Source organism: Oncorhynchus gorbuscha, linkage group LG26 (genome assembly GCF_021184085.1).
Source record: "Oncorhynchus gorbuscha isolate QuinsamMale2020 ecotype Even-year linkage group LG26, OgorEven_v1.0, whole genome shotgun sequence".
NCBI lineage: Eukaryota > Metazoa > Chordata > Actinopteri > Salmoniformes > Salmonidae > Oncorhynchus > Oncorhynchus gorbuscha.
Window position 1 is genome coordinate 24,832,833 of NC_060198.1, and position 14,115 is coordinate 24,846,947.

Sequence of the window (14,115 nt, forward strand, 5' to 3'; positions counted from 1 at the left end):
ACCAGAAATTCTAGCACATTCTAAATGTGACTTCCCTGACCTGGATCCTTTGTTTGCATACCATCCACCGCTTCCGAGTATATTACTCGCTAACGTTCAGTCCTTGGACAATATACTAGACCGGCTCAGGACAAGGATCTCCTTCCAGAGACACATCAGGGACTGTAACACACTCTGTTTTATGGCTTCACGGTTCTCTCCAGACAATATTGTCACTGTCCCTTCAACCAGTGGGGTTCTCCGTCCATCTCGCGGACGAGAAGAAATAACTCTATGGGGAAAAAGAAAGGCAGGTGGGGTTAATGATGATGATTAACAAAAGACAAACTAGCCAAATGTAAAAAAATATGTCCATAAACTCTCGAGCCAACTGGTTTGCACATGCTCTGAGATCGCGGCTTGGGATGCCCAGACGGCATCGCAAGCCGCGATCTCAGAGCATGTGCAGACCAGTTGGCTCGATTGTTTACGGACAAATTAAATCTCTCCATATCCCAGTCTGTTGTCCCCATGTGCTTCAAGATGTCCACCATTGGTCCTGTACCCAAGAAAGCGAAGGTAACTAAGCTAAATGACTATCGTCCTGTAGCGCTCACTTCTGTCATCATGAAGTGCTTTGAGAGGCAGATCACTTCTACCTTACCCGACACCCAAGACCCACTACAAATGGCATATCTCCCCAACAGATCCATGGATGTAGCAATCGCCATTGCACTGCACACACTGCTCTATCCCACCTGGACAAGACAAATACTTATGCAAGAATGCTGTTCAGCCTTCAAACTCATCACTAAGCTCAGGGCCCTGGGTCCTCCTTGTGCAACTGGGTCCTGGACTTCCTGACCGCCTACTCAATGTGGTGAAAGTAGGCAACAAAAACTCTGCCACACTGAACATCAACACAGGGGCCCCACTGGGGTGTATGCTAAGCCCCCTCCTGTACACCCATGACTGCGTGGCCACACACGTCTCCAACTCCATCATCAAATTTGCTGACGGCACAACAGTGGTAGGCCTGATTACCAACACAGATGAGACAGGTGGAGGTGAGAGCCCTGGCAAAGCGGTGTCAGGAAAATAACCTCTCCCACAACGTTAACAAAATGAATGAGCTGATTGTGGACTACAGGAGACAGCAGAGAGAGCACACTCCCATCCACATCGATAGTGCTGCAGTGGAGAGGGTCAAAAGCTTCAAGTTCCTTAGCGTGTACATCACTAACAACCTGAAATGGTCCCTTCACAAAGACAGCGTGGTGAAAAAGGCGCATCAGCTGAAAATATTTGGCTTGGCCCCTAAGACCCTCACTAACTTCTACAGATGCACCATTGTGAGCATCCTGTCTGGCTGTATACGGCAATTGCACCATCCACAACTGCCACCCGCTACCATCTAGAAGGAGGAGACAGTAGAGGTGCATCAAATCTGGGGCCGAGAGACTGAGAAGCAGCTTCTATCTCCAGGACATCGGACTGTTAAACAGCCACTACTAGCCGGCCTCCACCCAGTACCCTGCCCTGAGCCTTAGTCACTATTCTAGCTGGCAACCACCCAGTACTGCACCTTAGAGATTGCTGCCCTATGTACACAGAGTCATTGAACAATGAACACTTTAATAACATTTGCATGCTGTTTTAGCCACTTCATATGTATATACTGTATTCTATTCATGGCTCATCATATCATTTTATTATTTTTATGGATTAGGTGTGCATCGTTTTCTTTTTAAATTTCTTGGTATTACTGTACTGTTCGAGCTAGAAATACAAGCATTTCGCTGCACCTGTGATACCATCTGCAAATCTGTGTACGCGACCAATACATTTTGATTTGTGCGTGTGTCTGTGTGTCTGTGTGTCTGTGTGTTTGTGAGTGTGTGTGTGTGTTTGTGTAAAGGTGGTTGTTTTTGTGGTGTCGCTCGCCTATTCCCATCTTCACCAACAGCAAGGTGGACACTGATCCAATTTCTTAACTAGGCTTTGTGTTGTGGTTTTCATTTACTTCTGTAGTCCGCTCGTAATCTCTCTCTCTCTTTCTCTCTCTCCCTCATTCGGGATAATCAGCTTAGAATTTAACCATTGGCCTGCTATCCTGCAGATTCCCAGCCCACCCCATAAACACAGCACACAGCACACAGCACACAGCACAGCACACAGCACACAGCACACAGCACACAGCACACAAAACACACAATCAGCTTTCTTGACCACCATTCCCAGGATGGATAGGCTGTTGACCGTATAGTGTATACAGGATCTTAATTTGATCCAGTTTGCTACAGCATGAAAATAATCCTGCAGCAACGGGATATGTGAATTATTATGTGGATTATAATTAAAGGCCATTTGTTTGTAGGGGTTGATGCCTTTTCAAGTCTGACACTTCAAAGTGGAAATGACAAACTTCTGGAGACTTAAACCTCAAATGCACTCAACGTTTAAAATGTCCTGCATTGCAGGAAGGTTCTCCTGCGACGTGGTGATCAAATTAAGATCCTACATCTGTAAGGCTCTCCTGAGGCCTGCTAAATCAATCACTACACTTTGGAGAAACAGCATGAAAACAAAAACATTCCTTTAACATGTTGAACTTTGTTCATTTTGCTAGAATAAGAGATGAATGATTTGAAGAATTTTTCAAAATAGATATTTGTTTTTATCCCTATCAATACTACCGAATCTCAAGGTATGATTGTGTAATAAGTCATATCTGCATCTGTCTTACTATTCCATTACTATTAACAAGTTGTTGGTATTTTTTGTATAAAATGATCATAATGAAGGTGCAACAACTGTGTCCACCAACCAAAATTATGTAATTTGGGACAATTGAAGGATGAGTGTGGAGCTTTAGGGTGTATGTTGTATGACAACCAAACATTACTGAGGTCCATTATGGGAATTAGCTTAGCTTTTCAATTAAGTGATTGCAATTCACAATTAGCGCTATCGTTCTCTCTGAGCACAAGCTATGGTGCTGCCAGGCTACATCCTTTGCTATTGTATGGCCTTGTTGTAATAGTTATTATCTTGAACCTTTGAGCTTTGTATGGTGAAAGTGGATTTGGTTTCTTTTAGGGTTGAAATTCAGGCTAGAGTTCTGTTGCATCCCTGTGAAACATTGCTACCTCCTTTGAAGGGCGTAGGCAGCAGAGAATGGCTATTAGGGATGTGAGGTGTATTCAGCTAAGCTGAAATGTTGAACGATCGCTCAAAACCAACACAGAATTGAATTTAACGTTTTATGCGTATATTGAAACAGTAGGCATTCTGAATGTATCGTTTGTAGAATACACCATTTCGAACACACTGGTTATGGGTATAGCCCTAATAATTGTGTGTTGAAATAATTTCTCAATGTCAATGTTGCCAGGCGGGTCTTTTTTTAAAATGTGAAATCAAAACACGAATTCATAATACATTTTTATTTTTTATTTTAATAATCATAGTCATGTTTTATTGTGAAAGTCACCTGATAGTTGCAGTGAAATAAGCATTTGGTTGTAAAAAAAAAAAAAAAAAACGGATAAAGTCTATGCGTTATGTTGTCTAAACGCATAACGTCCATCACAGCTGTAGGAAGAAGATGTTAACATTTTGACTGAAGGGCTTTGGCAGTTCGCTGCTTAATCTCCTTACCCAACTGCTCTATACACGCTTAGAATGTCGGCTGTCCCGATAGGAGAAACCTTTGAAGAACCCTTTTTGGTTGCTGGTAGAACCCTTTTGGGTCCAGGTAGAACCCTTTCCCCAGAGGGTTCTACATGGAACCCAAAAGAGTTCTGCCTGGAACCAAAAAGAGTGTACATAGGAGCCGTTAATCAGTAGCCTGTTTATTTTAAATTTTTTAAGAGGCACCTTTTTGAAGTCCCCACCCCTTTCCCTTCCTCCATCTCTCGCCCCTCTCCTCTGCTCTCCACATGCATTGAGAGGAAGTTAGCTTTGAGTGGGCGTGTGTGCATGTGGGGGAGGGGCGCAGTGCACAGAGAGAGAGAGAATGCACGCTGCTGTCTTTGAAGCCTATTGTTTTTTATTCTATCTCTCTCTCTCTCTGCATTTCATTCCCCACTCCCCCATCATCCCCAGAGCTTGGTTGCTGATTGGCCAAGCCACCGACAGGGTGAAATTAGATAGGAAGTAGCTCTGGATAAAAAGGAAATGCAAAGTGGGGCTACATGACTGAGACTTCCTGTGTTCTCCATTTCCTGCTTGACCTTTCACCTCGCAATGGGCCACACATAGTTCATTTGGTGGGATTTGGAGGTCTGCAGCTACTCTGGTGTGTGTGTGTGTGTGTGTGTGTGTGTGTGTGTGTGTGTGTGTGTGTGTGTGTGTGTGTGTGTGTGTGTGTGTGTGTGTGTGTGTGTGTGTGTGTGTGTGTGTGTGTGTGTGTGTGTGTGTGTGTGTGTACTTCTTTCATTCTGCTGAGTGGGTTGAGTTGTTGTGGGCCCCTTTGTGTAGTAGACTGTATATGTAATGCTGTTGTGTTATTGTCACAATTCTACGGCTACGCCATCTTCTCTAAAACTAATTTTGGCCTCCATTTTCAAACCTCCATGGTCTGTTGTAGTTATACTCTCAAATGAAAAGGACAGTAAGGGTTACTTAGGCCAACCACCCACTGACTTAAGTTTAAAAGTGAAGGACATAATCACAGTTTGTGTGTGTGTATTTGTGTTGGTAGGCGTTTACAGTATGTTAGTATGATCATGAGTATTTTATCTATGTGCCCTATTATTTTCGCTAGTGTGTTCGAACCTACATTTATGGTGTGCCTTTGTTTGTTTTTGACTGTATTTTGTAAATCAAGGGGCATCTACAAAGTCTGTATGCACTTGGAACAAACTGCGTGTGACACCTGAAACCCCACCTCTTTGTTGGATGATTTCAGAACACAAAGTGAATGCACCAATTTGTTGCTCTGTGTTCAAACTAAATGTTAAATGTGTGGAACACGTTCAAACTAAGTGATTATGTGGCTGTGTTAATTTGTACTTAAATTATTATTTTTATTTTTTACAATACCCATTCTGATGTATGTTCAAATGTGTACATGTGTGGACAAGTGGGTGTGTTCGTTTTTAATCTGCTTGGAGGGTGTGTGACTTGGTGTGTTTTGTGTGGGCGTCTGGGTGTGTGTTTATGATTATGGGCTATGGAATGCTTCTCATTGTTTTTCCTTCCACCGGGAGGACACCCGAGTCCTCCAGCGCTGCTGAGACTGGCCCGTCATGCATTGGGTGAGCCACCGGTGGGGGGGCGCTCTAGGGACCTTTCCAATGCTAAACAGATGGCCTGATGGGAAGGGGAGGCGAGCCACTCAGGGCGACATGCATGCCTGTGTAACAGCTCACTGTGAAAATCGCACCTCCTCTGTGTATGCGTGTGTGTGGTTGTGTACATCTTACCCCCATGTAAAATTACCTGAGGGTGTGTGTGCTATGCAATTGAGCCTGATTTTGGCATGGAACGGGCTTTTTTTAAATACATTTGTGGTTCAGTGTGAAGTTTTTAGTTTTTAGTATTGTGGTTGTGTTTGTTTATTAAATGGTGAGATGACACTGTAGAGCAGAGTTTTCCAATAAGCGACCCACAGGTGATTTTATTTTTGCCCCTAAGGTTTCTGAGCAAAATAAAAAATATAATAAATAAATATACAGTACCAGTCAAAAGTGTGGACACATATATAGAAGATAGCCCTCTTTGGTAAAAGACCAAGTCCATATTATGGCAAGAACAGCTCAAATAAATTACAGTTAATCTGCACCTCAGATTGCAGCCCAAATAAATGCTTCACAGCGTTCAAGTAACAGACACGTCTCAACATCAACTGTTCAGTGGTGACTGTGTGAATCATGCCTTCATGGTCGAATTGCTGCAAAGAAACCACAACTAAAGGACATCAATAATAAGAAGAGACTTGCTTGGGCCAAGAAACACGAGCAATGGACATTAGACCTGTGGAAATTTGTAGTTTGGTCTGGTGTCCAAATCTGAGATATTTGGTTCCGACCTCCGTGTATTTGTGAGACGCAGTGTGGGTGAACGGATGATCTCTGCATGTGTAGTTCCCACCGTAAAGCATGGAGGAGGAGGTGTTATGGTGTGGGGGTTCTTTGTTGGTGACACTGTCTGTGATTTATTTAGAATTCAAGGCACACTTAACTAGCATGGCTACCACAGCATTCTGCAGCAATACACCATCCCATCTGGTTTGGGCTTAGTGGGACTATAATTTGTTTTTCAACAGGACAATGACTCAACACACCCAGGCTGTGTAAGGGCTATTTTACCAAGAAGGAGCGTGATGGTGTGCTGCATCAGACGACCTGGCCTCCACAATCCCCTGACGTCAACCCAATTGAGATGGTTTGGGATGAGTTGGACCAGGGAGTGGAGGAAGAGCAGCCAACAAGTGCTCAGCATATGTAGGAACTCCTTCAAGACTGTTGGAAAAGCATTCCAGGTTTAGCTGGTTGAGAGAATGTGTGGAAAGCTGTCATCAAGGCAAAGGGTGGCTACTTTGAAGAATCTCAAATATAAAATACACGTTGTTTTGTTTAACCCTTTTATGGTTACTACATGATTCCATATGTGTTATTTCAAAGTTTTGATGACTTCACCATAATTCTACAATGTAGAAAATTGTGAAAATAAAGAAAAACCCTTGATATGAGTAGGTATTCAAAAACATTTGACAGGTAGTGTGTATAGTATAAATTATGTAATTTTCGTTGTTGGATATACAATTTCAGGAAATTATATTGAATGTACATTTACATTTTAATAATTTAGGACACGCGCTTATCAAGAACGACTTGTAAGTAGTGAGCTCAAAGTGATTATAATTTAGGAAATGTGTTCCCAAATATTCCCATGCATAAATGGAGGGATATGTGATCATATCCCAAAGTCTGTTTAGGATTTTTGCGGACCAATTTGCAGTGTACAATTATTTATAACTATGTTCCGGCCCCCTGACCATCCACTGAAAAATCAGCCCACAGCTGAATGTAATTGGGTACCCCTGCCGTGGAGGCCTATCCTTGAGTGAAATGTTGCGGGAGAGATCTTCAAAGGAGAGGTACAGTGGAACCGAAATTGAGGACATGAGTATAATGGAGGACAGAGGGTCAAGCCATTCAGTTAGGACCTTTCGAAACCTCCTTCAAGTCAATTTTCCCTTACATAACCAACCAGTGTCTGTACAACATATACACACTTACATACATACAAACACACCTTTGGTCTCCTTCACAGGTCTGCGCAAACATGCTCCCTCACACTTTCCCTCTTCCTCATTTTCAACCATGTTTATGGAGCTCTCTCTCTCTCTCTCTCTCTCTCTCTCTCTCTCTCTCTCTCTCTCTCTCTCTCTCTCTCTCTCTCTCTCTCTCTCTCTCTCTCTCTCTCTCTCTCTCTCTGTCTCTCTCTTCTCCCACACCACCCTATATTCCCTCTGACCATTCACACCACCCTATATTCCCTGACCATTCAATTCTTTCACATGGTAAGCTAACACCTCCATGCCCCTCCTATGTAACAATGCTATGGTCTCACCCCCAATAGTCTCCTGATCAGACTAAATACATTTGCTTTTGACCCCACCAGCATAAAGCTGTAGGCTTGAGGCTTCTAAGCATCCAGGCCCCTCTTCTTTCTCCCATTGTCCTGTTGGTACCAACACAGGCTATGTACGTTAGATGCTACCTCAAAGATAAAGTCAGTAACACAGACATAAACATTCATTAAGCTTCAGCTGAGATGAGTTTTTCAGGAATTTTAAATGTTTTGTTCATTTTGGAGTATTTGCTATGTGAGGTTGGGAGCATGTGGAGGGAAGACCACCCCTGAAGGGAAGAACAACAACATATGAACGGGTGCAACCATATTGTCTCCTCACCACTCATCCATCTTCCCCTCCCCTCCCCTGTCGTCATGGCGTCAGCCAATGAGATGCCTGGGAGTCGGCGTTCAGTGTTGTCTAGGTTAATTTAATTTCACAGTTGGTGTGGGTGTGGGGCTGATGGTTGAGGGGGTTTGAAGGGGCAAATGTGAGTTAAGTGTTGGGTGGGGGGCTATGTAGATGTGGGGGTTGGGTGGATGGTTACGTCTATTGATGTATTGATTTGCGGGACAGAGACTTTGATGAATGAGGAAGGGTTTTCGCCGAGGAGGAGAAGTACCAGTTCAAAGGCCCACCCATCCCCCTCACGTGCTCCCCTCACAAATAGCCTACCGTGGGCGGTGAAGCCTGAAGCACGGCCATGATGTTGACTGTTAATTTGGTGGCTTGCACACGTTTCCCCAAAAACGGACAAAATAATTTGTTTTCAAGACTGTGGTGACCTTCGAGTAACAACCATTCTATGTGGCTAAATAGTCAGTAGTGCTTTAATTGTTACGGCACATTCAACACGTTGCTGAACTACCATCCAATGGTGTGGCACAGGAAACAGGAACCTCTTAGCCTCATCATCAAAAAGCCCTGAAACCTTTCGGAATGTTTCTGCTCTTGAAAACAACATGTGCCATGATTGTATTGGGTTGCTTTATGGTAATATATGTGTAGAATGTCATTTACCTGAGGCCCATGAGCTTAGATTGGCCCTTCCATATGTTTTGTTGCACAGAGCCCAAGAGGCGAGGCAGGGAATTTTTATTGGGTTGTGTCTCTCCTGGGTGTAGAAACTTAGGTTCAGAGGTCACAAGGGGATTCCAACATGTTAACCCTTTACAAATCAGCAGAGCTGTGAGCTGCCCCTCCCTTATGACCCCTGGCGCCCATTCTCTCCACACACACACACACACACACACACACACACACACACACACACACACACACACACACACACACACACACACACACACACACACACACACACACACACACACACACACACACACACACACACAACCCCTCACCTCTCACATAGATCATTAGAGCTCCCTAGAGTTCAATCAGAGTTCAATCAGGACGCTGGCAACCAATTGCCAGCTCTGTGTTTCAGTTGCCCTTAGGCACACATATCTAGCATCAGCTTACCCTCTAAAATCTGGTGGAAAATGTGAAAACTGACCGTACTTCTAGGGGCGAAGTCATTCTACTCCCAGTCAGAGATTCCAAGGGGTTGAAGCAGGAAAATTTGATAGGCTACTATTACCTACCTGCTACCCCTCCTTGTCCTCTTTTCTCTCCTCACTATGTTCCCCTGATCTCCTCCACTTTGCCTTCTCTGTGGCCAAATCTTTGAATAAATCTGTAAATACTACTTTGGTACTGTGTGGTTCAATATACAAGTTATTCAGCTTGTTTGTTTATTCTTGTATTTTGGGGAACCTTGATGTTGTTGTTATGGAGATTGTCCTCCCCCTGCTGCAGTTCTTTCTCTCTCGCTCCTGTTTGCGCTCTGTCACACTCTGTCCCTTTCTTGCATGCGTTCCCCTGCAGTCAACTCTCTCTCGCTTATTGCCAACCTCACACCCTCTCTCCCTCTACTATACTCCCTCATAGTTTTTCTCTCGCTTTCTCTTTCTTTCGCTCTCTCTCTCTCTTTCTCGCTCTGTGCCCATGTGTTGGGAACGTTCCAGGGCAGCTGGCAGAGTACTAAATCTGTCGTCAGTGTCCGGTTTCAATATACCCATTCTTTCTCCCTACACACCCCTCAGTCTATCCAACCCACACAAACACTCTCTCTCTCTCTCTCTCTCTCTCTCTGAGTCCAGGCCAGCAACAGGCAGCGGGATATGCAAGCTGGCAGATGCTGATGAGCTGAGACACACACACACACACTTTCAGCGTCGCTCATGTGTACTGAACCAGGATGTTAAGACCTGAAACACAAGACTGCCAACCGTGTGTGTGTGAGTGTGTGTGTGTGTGTCTGTCTCTGACAGCTTGTCATAACTTTCAATGGTGCATTGGCGGTCAGTACAATGGAGCTCGTCGTTTTTTTTATGGTCACAGAATTCTCAGTTGAGAGGCTCAAAGTATTGGAGTTGTACTTGTGAACTAGTATAAAACATATGGAGTAGTGACACCGATGCTCTTTCCTCTCACAGTCGCTGCAGGCAAACTCTGAGATACACTGGTATTTTACGATGCTAAACCGCGAACCAGAGAACCCAATCATGCTTCTGATTCAATGAAATAAAGAATGAGGTTTGACCAAAAAATATTTGGTCAATTTCTATGTAGGTTTACAATAAAAAAGTTTCATAATTGGATGGTTAATTAAGTGATAATGCCCGAGAAGCTGGTGTTTGGAGGCTATATTGGCACGGGTGTTGTTATTACCAATATATCCTCCAAACACCGGCCTCGAGGGTACTATCACTTTTATACAAAGGGTTACCAACACATTCAAATAATGATTTACATATTTTCCATAAAAACATTATTTTGATGAATTTAGTCATACTATTTCATACTTCCACAAGATATAGTCCCGACACAAATCTGGGTTTGTTACTCAAGCCGGCTGGTCGGCTGGTGGTTCGGTTGCCAGAGACGCAACCCAGCCATTCGTTCTAAATGTTCCATTGTCATACTGGCTGGCAATGTTCTTATCCCGTGCTTGCTAGCTAGCCGACTACGGCTAACTGAGAGTCACGTTAAAAAGTGCGGCCAGAATAACAGCAAAGTAACTGCATTTGCATTTGTTTAAGCTGTTTTCTAGTGACAGTTGTTTGGGATACATCCATAACAATGTGCTAATGAGGCAAGATTTCGCCTGGCATAAAAAAAAAACGTGTTCACTCGTCAGGACACTGTTGTTCAGCGGAGCTGGACAACAACACAGCTAACACAATCACTTCAAACTGTAAACCAGCTGCACTTCATTTGACCTTATTTCAATTGACGGTTGTTTATATCCCTTCAAAATGATGCCAGCCGATTCATGATTTCGACTGGCTGAGAAACGCTGCCTGCTTGTCTGTCTTGTCCGCGGTTGAAAACTAAATGTTAGTCTAAAAGAAATGTGAGATAATGTCTAGATGCTTTTTATAGTGGAGATCCAAGTTTATAAATTGCCTGGCTGGGGAGATGAGACAGTGGATTGCATAGTCAGATGGAACAGAGTAAATAGGCATTTTAACATCATAGATTTAGCCGGTGGTAACTTGTGGAATAGACACCGGCTGGGATGTGGTTTTAACCAATCAGCATTCAGGAGTAGACCCACACACCAGGCAATAGTTGGACCAAATCCATTTGACTGCATGAAGTATGTAAATGTTTTATGTCCATGTTTGAGTTTAATATTTTCAAATAGTATTTCTCTATTTCTCTCTTTCACTCTCTTTTAGGACCAGGAAACTTCAGATCAGAAACATTCCTCCACACCTGCAGTGGGAGGTGAGTGCCCCTGGTTTGACCATAACATAGTTTCACCATATCAAAATGTATCAATGGGTCCGTTAGTGTCTCTCAATCAGTTTTAGATGGAAAAGCATAGGTTAGTCCCTGCTACAACATAGGTTGTAAGTCGCTCTGGATAAGAGCGTCTGCTAAATGACTTAAATGTAAATGTAATGTAAGTAATGAGGAAAAAATCTGTTCAGAACATGATGTTCTGTGTAGCCATCTGAGATGTGAGTGAGTTAGGTGAGTAAAAAAGCATTTAGATTGACTACGGCTGCGGACATGATTGTGTGTGTTCGTATGTGTATTTGTGTCTTTATTGTGGGGTGGCTTTATTTTGGGGGGTGGCAGGTAGCCTAGTGGTTAGAGCATTGGGCTAGTAACCAAAAGGCTGCTAGATTGAATCCTCGAGCTGACAAGGTAAAAATCTGTTGTTCTGCCCCTGAACAAGTCAGTTAACTCACTGTTCCTAGGCCGTCATTGTAAATAAGAATTTGTTCTTAACTGACTTGCCTAGTTAAATAAAGGTTTAAAAATAAATGGTGTGGGTGTTGAGCGGCGCACGCTACTGCTGACAGTTGGACGAAGACGGGCCACATGTCTCTGCTAAGGCGGGGGGGCTCTTTCGCTTTCTCTCTCGCTCTCCACTCCATCCTGCCAGTGCTCGCGTGCAACGCAGTATGTCCTTCCCTAGCTGGCCACACGAGGGTAACGTTTCTCCATCCATGTTATAGCCCTGAACATGAGCCAGAAGGAGTTAAAAAATAAAAATGGGCCCAATGTCAGACTAAGAAACCATGTTGAAGACACAATTCTAACTCATTACATCAGAGCAGTCAAACCAAGCTTCTGGATGGCCAGATATGCCTTTTATCCAAGCGTCATACCAGTGCATAAATTATACATATGGGTGGTCCCGGGAATCAAATCCACTATCATGGCATTGCAAGCACCATGCTCTACCAACTGAGCCACACAGGACATCAGTGTCTGATTTAGACCAGGGAAGTGTCTCTCTCCAGTCAGTAACACTAATCAATGAAGTGGGAGGTTGAAATGATGCAGACACTTTGGCCCTTGAGGACTGGAACTGCTTTACACTGATGTAGGAAGTGAGACAAACAGGAGAACATTGGAGAAACTCGGTTTAGGTGGAAATGTCGAAACACAACTATAATGAAATTGTGTTCTCCCCTCCCTAGGTGCTGGATGGTCTGCTGGCCCAATATGGGACCGTTGAGAACTGCGAACAAGGTAAGATACTGAAGTTACCTCTGGGGAAAAAATAAAGTTATTCTGTTCTATTCATAGCCGGTCAGACTTCGCTCTGAACATCTGATCTACAAATCCAATGATAAGGCTTCCTTTACACACTCACTGGGCAAGATAAGGAGATTCACAGTATTCTTTGCATTTTGCACAATGCTTTTGCACTACAACAATGTCACTCACTCTTTTCTATCGAGTCCTGACCGGATCTGCCTTCCCTATCCATCTGAGCTACAAAACAAAAGCATATTCATAAAGTGTCTCAAAATAGGAGTGCTGATCTAGGATCAGATCCTACCTGTCCAGGTAATCTTAATCAGGTAGGTCCTGATCCTAGGCAAAACTGATTTTAGATCAGCACTCCTACTCTGAGGCGCTTTATGAATAAGGGGCGTGATCAGAGTTCTGAGAGTCCTTCTGTCATCCAAGCACCTCCCTTTGTGAATGCAGCTCATTAAGAAATAGCTTGAGCATACCAGTCTACAGGACACCCTGCAAGAGTGAAGTATTTATGTCAGTGGTAAATCGCTGCTTCTCAGTCCGAATCAGATTTGATCAATGGGATATCCCATGCTTTGTCGTAGGTCAATCAATATCATTAACTCTCAGGAAATGGGTCTGACAAGGAGGTGGGTTTATATCCTCTGACTTATGCAATCTCCCCTCCTCCCTCTCTCTTTCTCTCTCTCCTCCCCTCTCCTCTCCTCTCACTCTGGCTCCTTTTCTTAGTGAACACAGACAGTGAGACTGCGGTGGTCAACGTCACATATGGAACTCGGGAACATGCCAGACAGTAAGTCTCCCATAGTGCATGATCTTTTCTTCATCTCTACTTCCAAATGTACCCAGTCCATATCCTTTCACACCTTGCTTATCTGGATGTGTTTGTGTCCATATAATGTATGCCATTTAGCAGACTCATTTTTCCAAAGGGACAGTCATGAGTGCATACATTTTACAAAGGGCTGGTCCCAGAAATCAAACCCACTATCCCGGCAATGCAAGCGCCATGCTCTGCCAACTGAGCTATGGAGGACCATATGAATGAAGCGTATAGGGATAAATTACACTGCCATTCAAAAGTTTGGGATCACTTAGAATTTTCCTTGTTTTTGTAAGAAAAGCCTTTTTTTTGTCCATTATAACAACATCAAATTGATCAGAAATACAGCGTAGACATTGTTAATATTGTAAATGACTATTGTAGCTGGAACCGGCTGATTTGTAATGGAATATCTACATAGGCGTACAGAGGCCCATTATCAGCAACCATCCCTCCTGTGTTCCAATGACACGTTGTGTTAGCTAATCCAAGTGCATCATTTTAAAAGGCTAATTGATCATTAGAAACCCCTTTTGCAATTATGTTAGCACAGCTGAAAATGGTTGTGCTGCTTAAAGAAGCAATAAAACTGGCCTTCTTTAGACTAGTTGAGTATCTGGAGCATCAGAATTTGTGGGTTTGATTACAGGCTCAAAAT

General features: G+C 43.5%; 1 protein-coding gene across 3 annotated transcripts in view; it reads left to right on the forward strand.

Annotated features, from left to right (window-relative positions):
* The window catches only part of LOC124015284 (insulin-like growth factor 2 mRNA-binding protein 1), a 56,709-nt gene that overhangs the window by 32,106 nt on the left and 10,488 nt on the right, over positions 1 to 14,115 (forward strand). For 2 of the 3 annotated variants that reach the window (XM_046330416.1, XM_046330417.1), the window contains exons 3-5: positions 11,311 to 11,359; positions 12,568 to 12,619; positions 13,364 to 13,427. In XM_046330416.1, coding sequence (XP_046186372.1) covers positions 11,311 to 11,359; positions 12,568 to 12,619; positions 13,364 to 13,427 — 165 coding nt within the window. The remainder of the gene's footprint in view (positions 1 to 11,310; positions 11,360 to 12,567; positions 12,620 to 13,363; positions 13,428 to 14,115) is intronic. The other variant, XM_046330419.1, reaches the window with a different exon arrangement.